The sequence below is a fragment of the Phaethon aethereus genome (assembly GCF_964289735.1).
Source record: "Phaethon aethereus genome assembly, chromosome: 2".
NCBI classification, from domain to species: Eukaryota; Metazoa; Chordata; class Aves; order Phaethontiformes; family Phaethontidae; genus Phaethon; species Phaethon aethereus.
In genome coordinates, this window is record NC_138582.1 from 59,125,248 (window position 1) to 59,144,102 (window position 18,855).

The window sequence follows — 18,855 nt, forward strand, 5'->3', positions numbered from 1 at the left end:
ATGTTAACCTGCATTCTGAAAACACTTTCAGCTTCTCATATGCTCAGCCTTTAGTATTGTGGTAATAATACAAGCAACAAAGCTTCACATAGCTTGGTGAGGACATACCACAAAGCCAAAACACATGTAGTAACTGACCTCTCATAAAAACTGAAAAAAAAGTCTTTCCAGGTAAATAGCTGTCTGTAGTGATTTAATAATTAGTAAAGACAGCAGCTCAGAACTGCAAAAATATGTAGGTATCCGAATTCCATTAAAACTAGACTTTTATATTATGGAATTTAATATTGTCAGGCTTACATGTGTGCCAGAGGGCATACATAATCTGTACAATCTCTTCTATTAAAATATTGGCATATAATTTTTTTTTCCCCCACTGAACCACCACTCCCCACTCTGGAACTGGTCTAGTTATATGTCTAACACTGTAAATTTGTACTGTATTTGCTGTAGTAAGTATCATAGGCTCAGACAATGTTGAGTTCAGCACATATATGCCCTCAATGAAAGGTTATTCTGACTCTTCTGCAGTACTACAGATGGTTGTTTCATCCTACAAAAACTTTGCTATACTGGATATCCCACAGTTGTTCTTGAAATACAAGTTCATTTCTGAACCTTCTCCTTTTGCCACTCTTACAGACACAACACAAGCACAATGTGACAACTTCTGTGATAACAGAAAGAACTCTTTCTGAAACATTTAAAGGTGCTTTTTTTTTTTTTTTTCTCAGACTTTGGCCAAGATTGTGATCTTTGAGATGACACACGAAAGTATGATTAAAATGCAGATGTTCTGCAAGATAATGCCCATTCTTAATGGAATAAAGGTTTGCTTTTAAACATACATTTTCAAACTGAGATAAGCTTACAGATGACATCCATTTTAGTTTCAACCACAACTGCTCAAGGCAATTGCTGAAGAGACTAAACACCTCAATCTCTACACATCTCAGAATAAAGAAATGTGAGAAAATGCAGGTATGAGGTCAAAAGAAGGGCACAGGTTTGAGGTATACCCTTGAAAGTTGAAGATAAACAAAAAAGGAAGAGTATGTTACACACACGATGGAGGTGACTGAAGATCTCACAACTCTGCAGCTAAACCAGTTGCTTGGAAGGCGCCTTGAGCATCTGCCTGGTCCGTGAAAAATGGATGTGTTTGTTAGGGAAGAATGAGCTGGTTTGCCTGGGATGCAGGTACTTGAGCACTGTTTAACATGGGTAACTGTTACCTTCGATTTTGGTAAGCAAAACCATTCCAGAGGACATAGTGACTTTTTCAGTACTTAAACGAAATGTTTGCCTCGCTATGACTTCTGCTCAGAAGTAGAAGCTTCTTACATAAACTTCCTAGCTTTCCTGGTGCTGTTTGGATTAATTTAATTTCATATGAAGTAACATTTTTGAAATTAAAATTGTGAAAATTACCAAGATAATTCATGGTCAGGATATTATCAGACTATTTGTTTCAAGAAATAGTATTTCAAATTTTCAATATTTTCAAAATATTTGTTTTCAAGGCAGCCTCTCATTACATGATGTGTCCAAACAGCTGACAAGAACCCCTGAGAGATGCTCAGACTCCAGGCAGGAGTTGGGCTAGTAAGTCATGGCATTTGAAAGACCTGCACGCATCTGCCACCTACCTTTGAAATGGAAATAGGAAACTCTGTATGAAATTTCTTAATCTTTTTCCCCTTTGTAAGTAAAAATAGCATCTTTATTTCCAATGGATTAATAAATCCAATTAGAAATACAACAACCTTTACAGATGCAGTAATTCTCAAAACCAGCACAATCTTAAAAGCATACTCAGGAGGGTATAAAAGACATGACATCTCACCAGGTATATAGGAAAAAATAATTACTCATTCCCACGAAAGGTCAGCGGCAGTCCTGAGTCTGAGCTTTCAATAAATGGTGAAACCTAATTTATTTGTAGTGGGTATTGCTGCTTCCTAATATAAACCAAAACCTCACAGACATGCTAGTAGTAATGCAAACACAGGATGGTCTTTCAGCCAAGAAATCATTTCAAAATTTATCTAAAGCAGAAAGTTATTATGATTCCACAATGGTGGCATGCATTTGTTTGACATTCACTCGGCCTACTGGGGACAGAGAAGTATCTGAATTTAGTTCCCATGATCTAACAGAGAAGCTATCTAGGCAACTTGGTGCTTTAAGCCTATTCTCACTTTCTTCTTCACATAACAAAAATAAAGCACCCAAATAAAGCACCCAAACCATACATAGTAAACACATGCAGAGATTCATAGAAAGTCTTTAGAAGATTTTCAAGGTATCTCTTTCACCTCCATTACTTCTGTTATTTGATGTATCAGAAAAATATCCAGAAATACCTGAAATGCCCCTTTTGGTATTCTAACAAACATTGAATATAAACTTAATTAGTGAACAGCTGAACCATTCTTAGTTGCATTTCTCATGGACTAAAATACTGTTCTGAAAGAATAAGCATTTCAGTAGATCCATTTGCAGAATTCAAGACCAAGAGATGGTAGAGTCAGCACAAAATAAAAAATGGATGTATATCACTATAAGTAAGAGAAAAAGAAATTGGAGTATTTTTACAGACTGACTAAACACAAGAAGAGGATGCACTTGCAGAGGAGTAGTATGATGAGGAATAATTGCACTAATATATTGGAAGTAAAGTTTAAATAAACATCATTGAAAACATTCCTGCTGGTGGAAATGCCAGTTTTAAATAAGTTTCAAATTAGTCCTAGGAAAGAACTATAGCACATATACTGAAGAATGGGACTCTATATTACCCTGTGATCTAATTTTCAATTGTCTGTCTCACAGGTTGTATACTCAAAAGACGTTACCTAATCTAATAATCAGAATTTCATTCCATCAGAAGTACAAATTTAATAATGAAATTGTATTACTGCATGAACACTACTACATCTCAAAATCTGATTTTGTCTTATATGGAGATATCATCAGTAAAACAAGACCGATTACCTAGCTCTTGATGGCTTAAGATTAACCCAGCCCACCCTTTCTGTACTTCTCCTTTCTTGTATGGACTCTGATTTAAAAAAGAAACTATCTGGGAGGTATTCAATGTTAGTTCCATACAATGCAGCTGTGGCTAACCAGTAATCTTTCACTAAGCTAAATAAGGAGTTCTAACAAAAAAATTTTATTAGTGCTGGGCAATACTCACAAAGCTCTGAAGGAACAAGAATCCCCTGTTGGCTAAACATTTTTAAGCACTTCTATCAACCCAGCAACATATGTCTCCGATATAACTTAAAGAATGCTGTAGCATTTTATAGCCATCCTGAAAGAAAAGGTATATGAGCTTTAAAAGAGGAACGGGATGAAAAAAATAACAAACTGAAGAAGGTAAACATTCCAGGACTTCCTTATCCTAAAGACTATCTGTCAGCTGATTTTGAATAACATAAGTCCAGGCTATGAGCAGAATATTTTAAAATGAGCCTGAAATGCTACGTGTCTGCTTTGCTCTTGCAGACAGCCCAAATTAAACTGCTTCTAGATGTAAAAGATAAAGGGATGGTTGTTCTTCATTTCCAAAATGAAACTAAAACTGTATGAAGTTTAAGAGGTGATAGCCTGTATCACGCCTCTAATTTCAACATTTTTCAAGTGTTTCTATTACCAAAATGAAAATATTTTCAGAGGCTTTAATACAGCAGTGTGAAAAGAAAAACTAAAACCAGAAAATGATCTTTTGACTCAAAAGTTGGCATTTGAACATACTCAGTCAAACTAACCTACAGAATTTGAAGAAAAAGGTATACTCCCCTGTCACCCATTTCTGAAACTGTCAGGAGTTAGATTATTAACTACACAAAGGCAACAAATTAAAAAAAAATACAGAATTAAGTTGAAACATTTACTCATCCATTTTTGAGTTAAAAGTTATGGAGTCATAGAATCGGCTTTAATTTCCCTGCAGGATGAAAGCAACAGAGGGAACAATCACTCTAGGACCACATGAAAATTTCACATACTTCATTATAGTAAAAATAAGCAATTAAACATAAACTAAAATAATTGCGGGGGGGGGGGAGGGAGGGTGTCTCCTTTCTGCTATTACACTTTTTTCCCTTCGTCCTTGAATTGTCTGTTTACTCAGCCTAGAAAACAGTGTACCAAAAGTGCACACTTACACTACTTATTCTCACCTTATTCACATGAGGTGAATATATGGTTTAATTTACTTAAACTCAGGGAGATATTACAATTCCAGCAAAATCAAAACGAAGATTACATGTAAAGGAAAAAGCAAACATTTTAGTATACCCGAAACCCCTTAAAGGTGGTATTTGCAGATGGCCCCTATAAAAGGGACCACAAGCAAATTGTGAGATAGAATTCAGAACAGTCTTGATGATAAAAGAAACCATTTTGGAAAAAAAATGAGGAAACTTATATTTCCATTATAATGTAGGATTATTCACCTACATAAATATGGGATTAGAAAAAATAGTCTGTTCTGCAGAAAAGGATTTGTGGATTACAATGAATCACAAATGAAGTGTGAGACAACGCTACCGTTGCAAAAAGTACCATATAGTAATACATAAGCAGGGAGTGTCACTTGCAGACAGTTGGGTAATTGTTATACTTCAGTATGTGCTAGTAAATTCTCAGCTGAAATACTACCTAGCTTTGGGCACTGAACTTCAAGAAATATATGGCCCACTCAGAGAAAGTAGAACTAGACCAACAAGGTCTTATCCTCAACAATGATTAAGACTAATCTCCTTCCTAGGAAACAACCCATAGAGAAAGTCGGGAGGGACTGAAGTTGTATAAAGAGAGAATGAGAGACAAGAGTATATAAGACAAGCATGACTTCAGTCTTCAAATACATAACAGGTAACCACAAAGACTAACAGAAAGTTTTTCTCCATTTCCACATCAGGCTGAAAGAGGAAGACAGGATATTTTGACTAACGGGAGAAAAACTTCCTAATGATAAGCATAAGAAGAGACTGTAGAATATTCCCAGTGGGGCACACAGGGCTTAAGAACAAGACAAACAGCTGTAAAAAGATGTTTTATTCATAGTTGATCCGTGTCTGGATAGGGAAACAGAAAACTCCAGTATTCCAGTCTACGCTTCTGTACTTCTCATTGAGTGAAAAGAGTTGAATAAACATTAACAGCTAGCTCCAAAATGCAGAGCTCATAACACTGTGCAGACGCTATGGGCACAGTGTTGTCATTTCTCCAGCTATGGCTTAGCACACTGCTGTAGTCAATTTTGCAAAGCATTATTCATATAGCTAGGGAACAGGAAATACAGTGGGGCTGTGTCACCAAATAATTAGAAGCAGAAGTACTACCAAACCACTTTCTGGAGCGGGAATTCTGTCTTCTCCTCACCTACACAGTACCATGTACGCTCTGGTGCCATTTAATGACAATTGATCTTATTGCCTGAGCTAGCAAAGACCTTAGCCTTTTCTGTCTCCTTCATTCACAATGGTCTTTATATCTTCTTTAACTTCTCCTTCAGTACCCTGGGCATCCAGCATCCATAATGCCAGTATCACGTTCCCTTCTTCATTAGTTTCACCTGAAGCTCACCGACTATAGCCACAGCAGTAAACTAAACGGTACCAGTTTATTCCACAAAAATATTCAGGCACTGAATTTCAACAGCTGAATTTTTCATACTGCTAAACAGCCAAAACAACCTTGGAACAACTTTGGTCAGCCAACTTCTCTCCCAAACAACTCAGGCACAATTTGGGAGTTCCTATAGGACAAATACCTTTCCCAACAGGCAAATTCAACTCACCCTCTGTACCCAGGAGGCAGAGAGCGCTTAATGGTGAGGATGTGGGTCACAGAATCACAGAACCATTACGGTTGGAAAAGACCTCTAAGATCATCAAGTCCAACCGTCAACCCAACACTATCATGTCCCCTAAACCATGTCCTGAAGGGCCACATCTACACATTTTTTGAACACTTCCAGTGATGGTGACTCCACCACCTCCCTGGGCAGCCTGTTCCAATGCTTGACCTCTCCGTAAAGAAATTTTTCCTGATATCCAATCTAAACCTCCCTTGGGTGCAACTTGAGGCTATTTCCTCTGGTTCTATCGCTTGTTACTTGGGAGAAGAGACCAACACCCACCTCACCACAAGCCCCTTTCAGGTAGTTGGAGAGAGTGAGAAGGTCTCCCCTCATCTTCTTCTTCTCCAGACTGAGGCATCTTATGCCAACTGGCCTTGGTGTCAGAGAGCAATCTAAGGCACGTTTAATGTACTGCTACAGCCATACCCGTTGTCCTGTGAGGCCCCAGGTAAGGAAATCATTAGTGGCAGCTAGAATAGAAGCTGTTGCATACAGCAGCTGCTAATAAGCAGACAAAAATGGTACATTCTCTCTGTTTCTTCAGGAGTGGACTCTTCAAGGTGAAGTAATTCTTTTAATCAGTTCCCACTGTAGACCCCAGTTCCCACCACAGGAGGAAGGAAAAGCCAGTGGCTGCACCTCTGTCTTAAACAGTTTAGAACTCTCTACTCATACAAACAGTGTTTAGCTGATACAATTACTCTAATCTAAGTAAAAATAATGTATTTTTAGTCATAAGAATGTTAAACAGATCTAGAAAAGCAACTAATGCAGTTCACTCAATAATATACATTTTTGAAAAAAGAAAATATGATTTTACACTCTGAAGGTCTCATCTGAATCGACAAAGTTCAAGACATTCCAGTTAAAATTGATACTTCATAAACACAATTATGCCTTTTACTTTAAGAAATGGCTTGAGGTAAAGGTGAAATGGTAATGCTCACTCCAAGTTTCCTTAGGATTTTGTTACTGTAAGTTAAATGCTTTACTTCACATAAGGTTTCTTGTGTTGAATTGTAGTACAGCTGTTTACTCAAGTGGCAGCAGCATACTCTGTGATAAATTAAATGGACATTCATCAAAGGTAAGTTGACAGGTTTAAACATTAAATGTAAGCATTGTAAGACAAGTACAAATAGTTTCTACCTGGAGGTTACATATCCAAATCACTGGATAGATATTTTAATTAACTTCTGCACAATAAAGAAAATTTGCTTCTGAATTATTGAAGAACATTTCCTGAGAGAGGAAAATACAAAATGTCATGCAATATATTTTTAAGTAGCTTACATATAAATAAAAATTGAAAATCCTTCTTCCCACACAACACAGGCAAGAAAGAGACAAATACTGTTTAGAAACATAAATCTTGGGGTCAAGATTTAAAGTTAAATTAAACAAACAACTTAACAGAGGCATAATAGATGAGTAGAGGGATTTTTGTTACTATATCTCATTTTATTCTAAATACATTGAATTATGATCTAGTAACACAAGCATGTAGCCACCTCAGCGATTCTGAGGGAATTTTGAGAAAGCCTAAGAGATGAAGACATAGAATGGTCAGTACTGAACACAAAGAAAATGCATCTCTTGTGGGAATAAAATAGTTAATACACTTCTCTCATTTCTTAAACCCATCTAGTCTTCTTGCCCTACTAACAGTAATTCCTGAGGCAACCTTGGAAACAGAAGCAGGCTGCAAACCCACAGGAGCACAATAGTAAGTGCCTTCTCATCAGCGCTTCACCTTTCAAACCACTGAAGCATTTGGACACTTAAAAGGCTAATAAAAACTAAAAGGTTTTACTCACAGTTAAAACCAGGTTCAATAGTTCTTCCAGCTTCAAGACTGTTTATTGTAATCTGAAAGATGATGTGCAGCAGCAGAAATGATAGACTGGTGAAACACAGAGATTTTAATAATCGTCCTGTATGTCCTAAAAGACAAAATATACATACATGTAGTTCATGAATTTCCAAACATTGCTTAAAAATTTTCAGTCTAAAACGAGTAAAAATACCCTGACCAAGGATATTACTACAAGTCAGTTCCACATAACTCATGATTGCCTCTAAAGGGTCAACATCAAAGCAAAAAACCATACTTATGGTGTCCCTGAGTACTCTTTAACCACAAACCCCAATGATTGTTATTAGTGATATTTCCTTTTGCTTTTTCCATTTAAAAAAAGAGATTCTAAAGTCTACAGATAGTAATTTTACATCAATAATAACATCACAATGCTTATTACCATGTTACCTGGTACAAAGACAAAATATGGATGATACTGCCATTCTCGAGAAAATAAAAACCTATTAAACTAGTTACTGCTTCCAAAACAAATTACATGTGAGGGAGGATAAGAACACAAAACCCTCAGTTTGGCTCAGGAGTATAGACACACTTTCAAATGAATGCTTTGCTTTGTGCAGACCGCCATCTTTCTCTTCCTTCAGAAGTTTTTGAAAACAATTTTTAGTACACACTAAAGAATCCTGTGCCAGATACACTTGGTCATAGTTCCTCTATGATTTATTGGCTATCTATAGCCAAAAGCTAATAGAAAATGTTTGACGAAGAGTTAGAAAATGCCTTACAAATCCTCTAGGAAACACTCAGCTTAATCACAGGGAGCCAAACTTGCAAGGTATGAATAAATAAAATAAACCATTAGTATTTCAGAAAATATGCATCTTCAAGACTAAGCTGTATTGCGGAAAAAAGACAACATTAAATATCACCCTACCTGACCTATCTGCAGTAAAATTTTCATTTCTGAAGTATTTCATACCTAGATTTTACACCACCTGCTTCATGCATTTAAAGGTCTTTTTTTTTTATTTACCGATTGAAAAACAGCACTGCTGGAATTCTCACCTAAGGTTACAAATAAAGCCAAGGTATGGAGGGCAGAACTAGCAGAGAATACCTGGGAAATGTTCACTCTATGTGCAGCCTGTTTCATTCATACTTATTCTGCATGCGTCTGTTATGAGCAACTACTAGAAAGAAGACAACCGTTCATATTCTGTATCGAGTCAATAAATCAGCTTTTTGATTTATATTTGTATTAGTTCAAGCATGTCATCCATGCTTTATGAATTCTTTGGATCAGAGGTCATTTTTTGTTCCTCATCTACAGAAGCTGGCCTGGTGTCCTGGCTTAGAACAACAACTTCTAAGCACTGTAAAAGCATAAATAACAAAATAACTCATATTTTCAAAATTATGAGAAGAATGAATATATGACAAGCTACATGTTATTAAATGTGATGTCATATGTAATGCAGTCCAAGGACTGCTAGCTTTTACAATTTTTTGGCAAGTTTCAATATTTGTTCGTTTGTTCCTGCATTACCAGATCCCATGCTCCTGGTATTACGAGAGCTGCATGTTCAGGATATACTGAAAAATTACATATCTCAAAGCTGGAGACAAACCGTTTGACAACACAAACTCTATGGACTTAACAGCTGTGTTAAAATGTACAGATTTTAAAGACAGACTGGTGATTCCTGAAGTTCTGAGTCACAAATTCTCCTCAGTGCTCAGGAGTTAATTCAATAGATATCAAGCACTGAATTTTTCATATCAAAGTGGATTTGTAAGTTTTTTGATAGAGTTGTTTCAGTCAGCCTCCAAAGGAAGTAAAAATGCAATACAATTAGCCAACGCACATTCACTTCACAAACTGTTTCCACATAAAGAAATAGAACTATTAAAAATCTTGGGTCCATCTTTCAATATTTCAATCGCCATATCTCTCCAAAATATATCTCGATTTTAGACTTCATTTTTTAAAGCTCGAAAACAAACATATTTGAATCATAGATTGAACAAAGCATTTCTGTAATAAATCCTTAACTGTTGCAATTGTCTTCCTAAAAGGAACTATAGAAAATGTTGAAAATATATTTCTTGAAATGCTGAAATCTTGAAAAAAGCTCTCCTTCTGCACAAAGCTAGGGAAAAATTTAAAGGACTATTAAAACCAATGATAATAAGTAGTGTCTCAGTGTACTGGTAAATGTAGCAGGGGAAATACACAGCTGGAAGGCAGCTAGACATGTTCAGTGCAGCTTACAGCATTCCTCAAGGACTGCTCTCTTCATGGCCATCAGTGGGACAGGACCACCATCAGATCCTACTGAGCAGGAGCCCGTTGCCTGAACCACGTTCAGCTGTGCCAGCAGAAACTAGACACAAGAAGTATTTTGAGAAAAGCGAGAAAACTATGGCCCTGATTTCAAAAGTTTTGGAGAGACGTCAACAACTTGGGAGAAAGGGGAGTGCTAAAAATCAATGAATTACTGGACACACAATTTATGCCAAGGAATAAGTGACAGATTTGGATACGGGATGAGTTTCAATTTATAGTGGGGTTTGCATAAACCCATTTGACTGTATTTCTACTGGAACCTCATACGAGTTTCTTCCAAAAGGGTGTGCTAATAGGACATCGAATAATTGAATGGCCAGTTCTGACTGAGACCTGCTTTAAAATCCCATATATCAGCTTTTAATGTATAATCTGACCAAGAGCCTTAGGCTATTGCGAAAAGTCTACCATATTTTATTATATCATATTATAGTTCCAGTTGCTTGCAAGGTGTATTTTCACTGCACACAGTTTTTTTTTTCTCTTTTTTATCTATTGGATGGAGCACAACAAAAAATTGGTTGAGTCTCTAACAAAGTTAATACTACCGCTAACAATTTATCCTGATTTTTCAGTAATTAGTACTAAGCATCTATATGTAAGAGGTGGTAAGTCCAAAGGGTCAGCATCCACTCTGCATGCCATTATGATATCAGGAAAAGGAAAATAGAGGAGCAAAATAACAGGTTCTAAAAATTAATTTAAGACCATTTAACTATACCAACAGTGTGATTCATTCATCATGATCATAGCCATGCTGCATGTTTTCACCTAAGGAGTAGATTTAAGTGTGTTTGGGTGTCTTATTTGAAGCTTTTATTACTTTGCACTGGGATTTTTTTTTTTTTTTTATGTAACCTCAGTGTTGCATTTTCTGAAGTCAGTTCATTTTTGGATAATTCTAACATCTCTTTAGCCATACATTGTACCCCAACTGCTGCAAACACTTTCAATTCTACTTCAACAGTTTTGCTTGGGAATTTTTTTATACAATACTTTTTATTCAGACACAGCAGATGAAATACCAAGGCACAAGTCATTTTTCACGCAAACTTTGACAGTATACAGTGAGTGATAAATATTAATGTGCATTTATCTCATGAACTAGTGGCACTTCAATAAGTAAAGATACTCTATTATAGCCATTCAGGACTTATTTTTTAATAAACCTCTTCATCAGTAAGTGACAAACATAAAACTAAAGAGGTCAGGGGATGAGGCTTGGTTGCAGTAAACTTCTGCAGCACAGACAGGGTCAGTCCCACAGAATTTGTTTCAGCTAGAAATCTTAAAATCTTAACTTCTTGATTTTCCATCAGGAAACCTAGCATCACCTCAGAGACCACCTGGGACCAGGGTCCCGCAATTTTAATCTCCTGCTCCATGGTTCCAAATAGGAATCTGACAACATCATCTATATTGTAGATTGGGGCAGCTGGGGGTGGGAAGTTAAGAAAACATTTAATTCAAATCATCTGTCCTTTAGAAAAATCTGGAAGTTTGGAGGTCATATGATTTGCAAGAAAAAAAAAAATATCATGACACCATAATTTCCCAAATAAAAGAAATTCCACCTTTGGTCAGCTATATTTTAAGTGTCTCAAGATATCACAACTAACTTACTGAGATAAATGCAATGTAAGAGTTCTGATTTGGCTTCTCCCAAAGTTTCTGAGGTGATAAAAGTTAGAGTTAGTTCCAGCTAATCATCAGAAAAATGTCAACACTGAATCCAGCATGAACATCTGCAACTTTGGCCACAAGTGTCAGACGTAGATTAACACATTTACACAGACAAAAGTTTACAAGCATGAAATAAGCGTTGATGTATCCATCTTCCATTCGACAGGAAAAACATTTATTTCAATATGGGCAGTCAACAACACTGAAGAATATAGGCCAGTCCCCTTTCCTGAATTCATCAGTACTACTGTACACTACTTGACAGTTAACACAGCAGGACACCTCCTGATGACCATGGAAGACAAAGAAAGGGTTCAAATATGACTTCTAAATTCAGCTGAGATTTTCTGTGATCACTACAGGGTTAAACTCACATGGCACAAAGCAATTTAGCCTTGTCCAAGAAAGCACTTAAGCACAAGCATATCTCTGAGCACAGGGACTTCAGGGCTCTCGGTGTTGTGCAAAAGGTTCATTAAGACCAATGGCTTCACGGCTATGGCATTGGTGCTCGATGTGACCCAGCCTTAAAGCACACAGCTTGCAAGTCAGTGGAAGTCAAACCCTTTTAGATAGCTCTACACCATCCACTGTTCAAATCGGTTCTCCTCAGAGGCTAATTTTCTCTACTTCTCCTTACGGTTACAATGGGTACTCATGTCCAAGTGCACAGGGTAGGCATAACCTCAGTTTTTCAACTCTTCTCTTCCCTGTGCACTTCTGGAGGTGCAGAGAGACAGTGCCCTCCAGTTTCAGGTTCTGTAAGAACGACGCTAAATGTTTGCTAGTGCCAGTTATATTTATTATTAAATAATCTTTCCTAGACATAAGATATCCGTAGTATTTCTACATGCACAGTACAGCTATGCTTAGAGGTTTGGACTCTTGAGTGTTGAAATGCAATGAACAAGGGATAGAGGAAAGCAAACATTTAGAAGGCCTATACTCAGAATAAAATTTGATAATGGCGTGCCTTGTACACTGTATAGTGTGCAATGGCAGGCTATTGATCCACCAAGTAAAGTAACCGCATATTGGCTCCTCTTCACTAAGTCTTACACATACTTCTTAGGTAGACTCAAAAAAGATAATGTTTAAATCATCCTGAAGCTGCCAGGAACTATTTTAATGGTTAAAAAAATGCTATCATTTTCTACCCAAAACAAAAACAAAACTTAGTTCCTTTCTTGAAAGCGCTGCCATCATTCCACTGCACACTAAGCATAGTTATCGGTACATCTATCTTTAGCTGAATAAAAAATGCCTCCCACCCCCATCAAGAGTATCTTACATTTCAACATCATCTTCTACCCAGAGGATTTCAGCTTATTAGAGCCTTAAATAGTGGGCAGACATCACCACTGCAAAAATACAAAACCACTTGGTTCACTCACTGGATTTCCAGCAGCAAGCCAAAAATAGAGATCCATTAATTAATGCCATGGTCTATTCTGTACCTGCCCAGGCCCAAGCCTTACAAAGTGTATCTACAAACAACAGCTCAACATTTCATGCTATTATTTTTAGCTATGTTTAAAGCTAAGTGCTCAAGCAGCCACAGTGAAATCCAGACCAGAGTACAAGATTGCAGATTCGGAATTTCCAGCAAAAGTTTCCCAATGTTTGAACAGTTTTATCCATGCTTTCCTGAACATGCCAATTATTCCCATATGTAGCCAAATGTTGCAATCTACAACTGTGCCCAACAGAAAAATTTTCTAATAAATATACAAAAAAGGCATGATTCCTTAATTTCAAGCAACTTTTTTTTACTATAATGTATTTCTTTGCATTTCAAATTATATTATTTCGTAGATCATAAAAACAAAAGAATTTGTAAGAGTTTATCACAAAATATGTAATTACCTACAATTTTTACACTACTTATTAAAGCAAAGTAAGACACATTATTCCAGGCTGTGTATCTGCATGTAAAATGCAGGTTCCTTTATATTCTTTCATATCATGTATTTCCTTACATTTCTCTTTCTGTTTCTCTCTCTTTTTAAAATAGTACAGTGGTCTAATAAGGTAAATAGTCAGTCTAGAGATAGACACTTTCATTGCAGGAATGCCAACCAGACTTGGGTAAACACAGCCAAAATGTTGTGTGTAATTAAAAAAAAAAAAAAATTTCGAAATGAAAACATAAAAAGTGCTGCATAGGATAATAAATGCCTACTTACTCTCGCTCCTTGCAGGATTTCCTGTTTTTCCTAGAAGTTTTCGTGCCTGGAATACTACTAGGAATGAGCTGTATCCTCTGCATCAATAGACAATACCATCGTTCAAGCTAGTCATAATCTCTGACTCGCAAGTTTACAGGGGCAATTTACCCATTTCGTTAACAAAATATTTTGTCAGACAAGACTCAGAATTTAACCATTCATTTTTTTTCCAGATGATACTCATAAGCTTTCAAAGCAAACAACAGCTACTTGATGTCTGTTTCTTAATTTGACAGGTGACTGTACCAAGCTAAATACAGGAAATAAATATCATCTCAGGTACTAGTGCATATTAACACTGAGTAATTTTAAGCCAGAGCTGTTCTTTCACAAGAGCATTTGAGCCTTTTAATACAGAGTTCCAGTTACTTCCCTTGAGGAACCAGACTCGTTATGTTTGCTACTGACAGATAATAATTATTTTGAATTCAATTTATTATCTGTTAGAAGCAGTGCTTGCAACTTGCTTTCCTCATTCCTTTGTCATGGTCATAAAGAGCAGGTAATTCTACCCAGTACTAAGCTTCTTCAACAACAGAGATTCCAACCAACTCTCAAGTAATGCGAGATGACAGCAGGTCATGTGCTGCAGAGCTGAAATGTATTTTTTAAAAGTCTGTACTTACTAGGAGGTAAATAACTTTCTCCATTGAATACCTACCAACACGTGTTCATAAGCAGCAAACACATTTGACGCAAGGCCGAGTAAGAAGGGAAGGCTAGAAGGCTATGTAAGTAAGACTAATACGGCTATGGCAAACTGAACCCTACACCATGATGTTTTCACAAGGCAGTAAGTGTGCATGTGTACTGAACGCGCAGTGGAAGCTGTGCTATGAATTTCTACCCTTGGCAGAACTTTCCCAAGAAGCTCTAAAGGCTGCCTCAGCTCAGGCAGGACAAGTCTTGCAGAGTTTAACATCCTTCTGAACAAGTTTACTCATTACTAAGGAGCATTAGTCTCTAGCACAACATAATGCAGCTCATGACCCAGTTGAAGAGCCCCTGAGCTGAAATGCATTGGTGTTTCAACTTCCACTTTGCATTTCAAAAATGCAAATGATCTGAACTGCTAGGCTCCCCTGTCTACTTAGAGCTGAAGTAACCTATGCAAGGGCATAGTTTTGTTCCTTCTTTATCAGAGGTGCTAGGGAAGAAGACAAAATGGAAAAACAAATTATTTATGGAATAAATTTGGTTCTAAAAGTTTCCTGGCGTTTGAAGAGCTTACTATGATGCTAGTATGCCATAGGGACATGAAATTTTCTTCTTTCGGAAAAAAAAAAAGTATTATTACTTTCAAAAAATCTATTCCAATGGGCAAATGGAAGAGGACCAGATAGATTCCTATAAATATTAGTAGTATCCTTTCACTGAAATCAGGTGGTTTTCTAAAGAAATTAAAATACAAAATTCCCAAGAGAGCATGTTGTATATTCTGTAAAATTCTGTAGAGAAATAGATTACAGGAAGTCAGAGAACCACAGACAAATAAATCTGACTTGCACGCTTGGCAAAAGGGTGAAAACTGTAACACAGCTGAGAATTAGGCAGTTAGGTGAGGACCATACACTGAGGAGGAGTCCAGGTAGTTACCATAGAAGATGGTCATGTCAATCAGATCTTAGAAATCTTCATGGAAATCACAGAATATGTGTATAAGGGTATTTTAGTTGACACAGGAAACGTAGTTTTCAATAAACTTCTGGCAAGTATTTCAGAAGAACAAACTTCTGTCAAAGGCTCTTACAGGAAATGATCTGTCATGGGAATGGAGGAAACGTCATCTTGGGACATACCAGCTCTGGCTGATGGTAACTTTTGATTTATCTCCCAGTTCAGCTGCAACGGGTTCAGAACAGAAATACTTTTTTTTCCATATTAATGACAGTATTCATCTCATTTGCTACATTCTGCCTAGTATTTATATTATGTGTGGAATTAAATGGATATAGATGTACTGCTTTTGGCTGGGATAGAGTTAATTTTCTTCATAGTAGCTTGTATGGGGCTATGTTTTGGATTTGTGAGGAAAACAGTCTTAATAACATATTGCCGTTTTAGTTATTGCTGAGCAGTGCCTACACAGCATCAAGGCCTTATCTGCTTCTCACACCGCCCCACCAGCGAGTAGGCTGGGGATGCGAGTTGGGAGGGGACACAGCCGGGACAGTTGACTCCAGCTGACCAGAGGGATATTCTATACCATATAACATCACACTCAGCCATAAAAACTGGGGGAAGAGGGAGGAAGGGAGGGACGTTCAAAGTTATGTTTTTTCCCAAGTAACCATTGCACTTGATGGAGCCCTGCATTCCTGGAGGTGGCTGAGCACCTGCCTGCCAATGGGAAACAGTGAATGAATTCCTTGTTTTGCTCTGCTTGCATGCACAGCTTTTGCTTTCTCTATTAAACTGTCTTTATCTCAACCCATGAGTTTTCTCACTTCTACTTTTCTGATTCTGTCCCCCATCCCACCAGGAGGAAGTCAGCAAGTGGCTGCGTGGTGCTTAGCTGCCTACTGGGGTTAAACCACGACAGTAGACTGTAAATATACCTGAAAACATTAAGGAAGTCATCTATACTTGCAGGAACATTTGATGCCTTCAGGAGAAGAAATCGCAACATTTCTCAATATTGCAAGAAAAGGCTTAGACTATGGAAGAGTGGAGCTCAGTGAAATGCTGAGATCTTAATGACACCACTCATGTTTTCTTATAAATTGTATGCAAAAGCTATTCATTGGAACATCCTGCAAACCAACCAGAGAACAACTAGATCTGTATTATTGCTATTAAACCAATTCCATGTGTGCACACACAAGAGTTCTCTCCTCTTAATCTCTCTGTATGTAAAAACATAGCTGTAATATTGTCTAACATGTTCTAGGTAGATCAGACAAAGGAATTTTATAGAAATAATCCATTACTTTCAACTCTAAAATGTTTACTCTGAAGTTTCCTTGATAAGCCTACAGGTCAAGAACATAAGCGAGCCATCACATCTCCATATGAAGATACCTGTTATATTTTTTGGATGACAACTGCAGAGAGAAGCAAACAGTTTATTTTCACCCAATTATATGCGCCCTGTGTTTTACATAGTGGAAGAAAGTGGCAAACATTATAGTAAGTTGAGTCCTTGTGTCTTTCAGGTAAATGAATAGTTGGGTAATGAACAGTGATGCCTTTCCTTCCTAGGACAGTTGCTACCATGGGCCAGGCATCTGATGGCAGCAGTCCTAATACTCACAGGCTAAAGGATAAGAATCCATACCGCATATTGACACTCAAATCTTAAATTGCTTCTGCGAACAAAATGAATGGTTGACTATGAACATAGGCAAGGAAAGGTCAAGGGTCGCATATTAGTACATAAATCTGGGAGGAAGAAATGTACTGACTATTTTTTAATTATCCTTTTAATGTAAAGGCTATGAACAGAGCGCTGGATTTAACAAGTCCAAGACTAAAAGGGGAAAAATTTCCCTCTGAATTTTCAGAATTATTTTTAAGCAGCTGGAAGAAGTTCAATTTCTGATGAAACGAAAACTCATGAAAAGGAAACTAAAAAGAGTGAGATGCCAAGGAGGGAAAAAACCAACAGTGGAACTGACTAGTAATCTGGAATCTCCATCATGCTACAGTCCACTGTTAAAATATTAGAAACTATGACTATAAAAGAAGCTAAGAACTTCTGTATCTACACTGGTACAAACCAAAAGACAATTCTCACCAGTAATCAGCAGCCGCCGCCGTAAGCAGATGTCTAGGGAAGCATACAAGAAGGTTAATGCTCCCTCCAAGCCTCTAATGTTTTTCAGACTGCTTGAACCAGATCTCTTCAGTAAATTTCTCCTCCATGAACTTTCCCAGCCTCACTCTCAGTCACGTGAATTTTCAGCATACACAATATCCTGCAGCAGGAATTGCCACAGGTCAGCTGCTCACTGTATGAACAGCATCCTTTTGCTTGTTCCCAGTTCTCTTATTATGAGAAAAAGAGAACAACTGGTCACTATCCATCCTTTCCCCATCACTCATGATTTTGTACCTCTCGATTATACAGTCTTTCTCTCGCATCTTTCCCCAGCTCAAGCCCTAGCATACTGACCCGCTCCTCAGACACTGCGGCATACACTCTAGTTATCCCCATCAACCATCTCTGAACTCTCTTCTAGTTCTACTACATTACCTTTAGGGTAGGGTGCCACTACTACTACAAAACACAGGCATATCATGGCCTTATTCAGCAGTGCAATGTTGTTCTATGTCATTCTCTGTTTTATTTATGTTCACATTTCTTTTTTCAACCTCTGCTGAGGCTCTGAACTAATGTTTCCATGAATATATGTATCACAAGCCTTGGATAGCATTCCTAAGGGACCATGTCAGCTCAGTGACCACTGTTTCATGGGTGATTATTTTTTTTGAAACTTTACCTTTATATATACTTGTCCCACAAGAACACAAGTGGGGTAAAAGGAAACCAGTGCATTCACTGACTGAAGGGATCACCTTTTTTTCCTCAGAGATGCAGCTGGATGTATAAAGGTTACCAGATGCATGCCCTTTTAAACAGGTGATATTTATCTGGAAATTCCACTGATCTCCACTGCGGGAAATGCCCTTCAAAATTCTCTCGTCATATCAGACACTTTCAAAGACTGTAAGTTTTACCTGCTTGCTTCTGAATAAATAAATTCTCTCAAAACACAGTTTATCTATTCCAGCGCCTGGAACCTATAGTAAGGAAGATTGCCTAACACTGAATCAAGTTTGTCACAGACCAACTTACTTCATCCACACATCAAAAACTACCTGAAGGAAGGTACGTGTGATCTTCAAAGATAAATACTGGAGTTCTTCTCTGTACCCCTGTGGGATTTTATCAAGGTTT

General features: G+C 37.4%; 1 protein-coding gene across 1 annotated transcript in view; it reads right to left on the reverse strand.

The window, feature by feature from the left end:
• Positions 1-18,855, reverse strand: part of PIEZO2 (piezo type mechanosensitive ion channel component 2) — a gene marked incomplete at both ends in the record, with an annotated part of 313,493 nt that overhangs the window by 197,228 nt on the left and 97,410 nt on the right. The window contains one exon of the mRNA XM_081996437.1: positions 7,696-7,821. Within this exon, the coding sequence (XP_081852563.1) occupies positions 7,696-7,821 (126 nt within the window). The remainder of the gene's footprint in view (positions 1-7,695; positions 7,822-18,855) is intronic.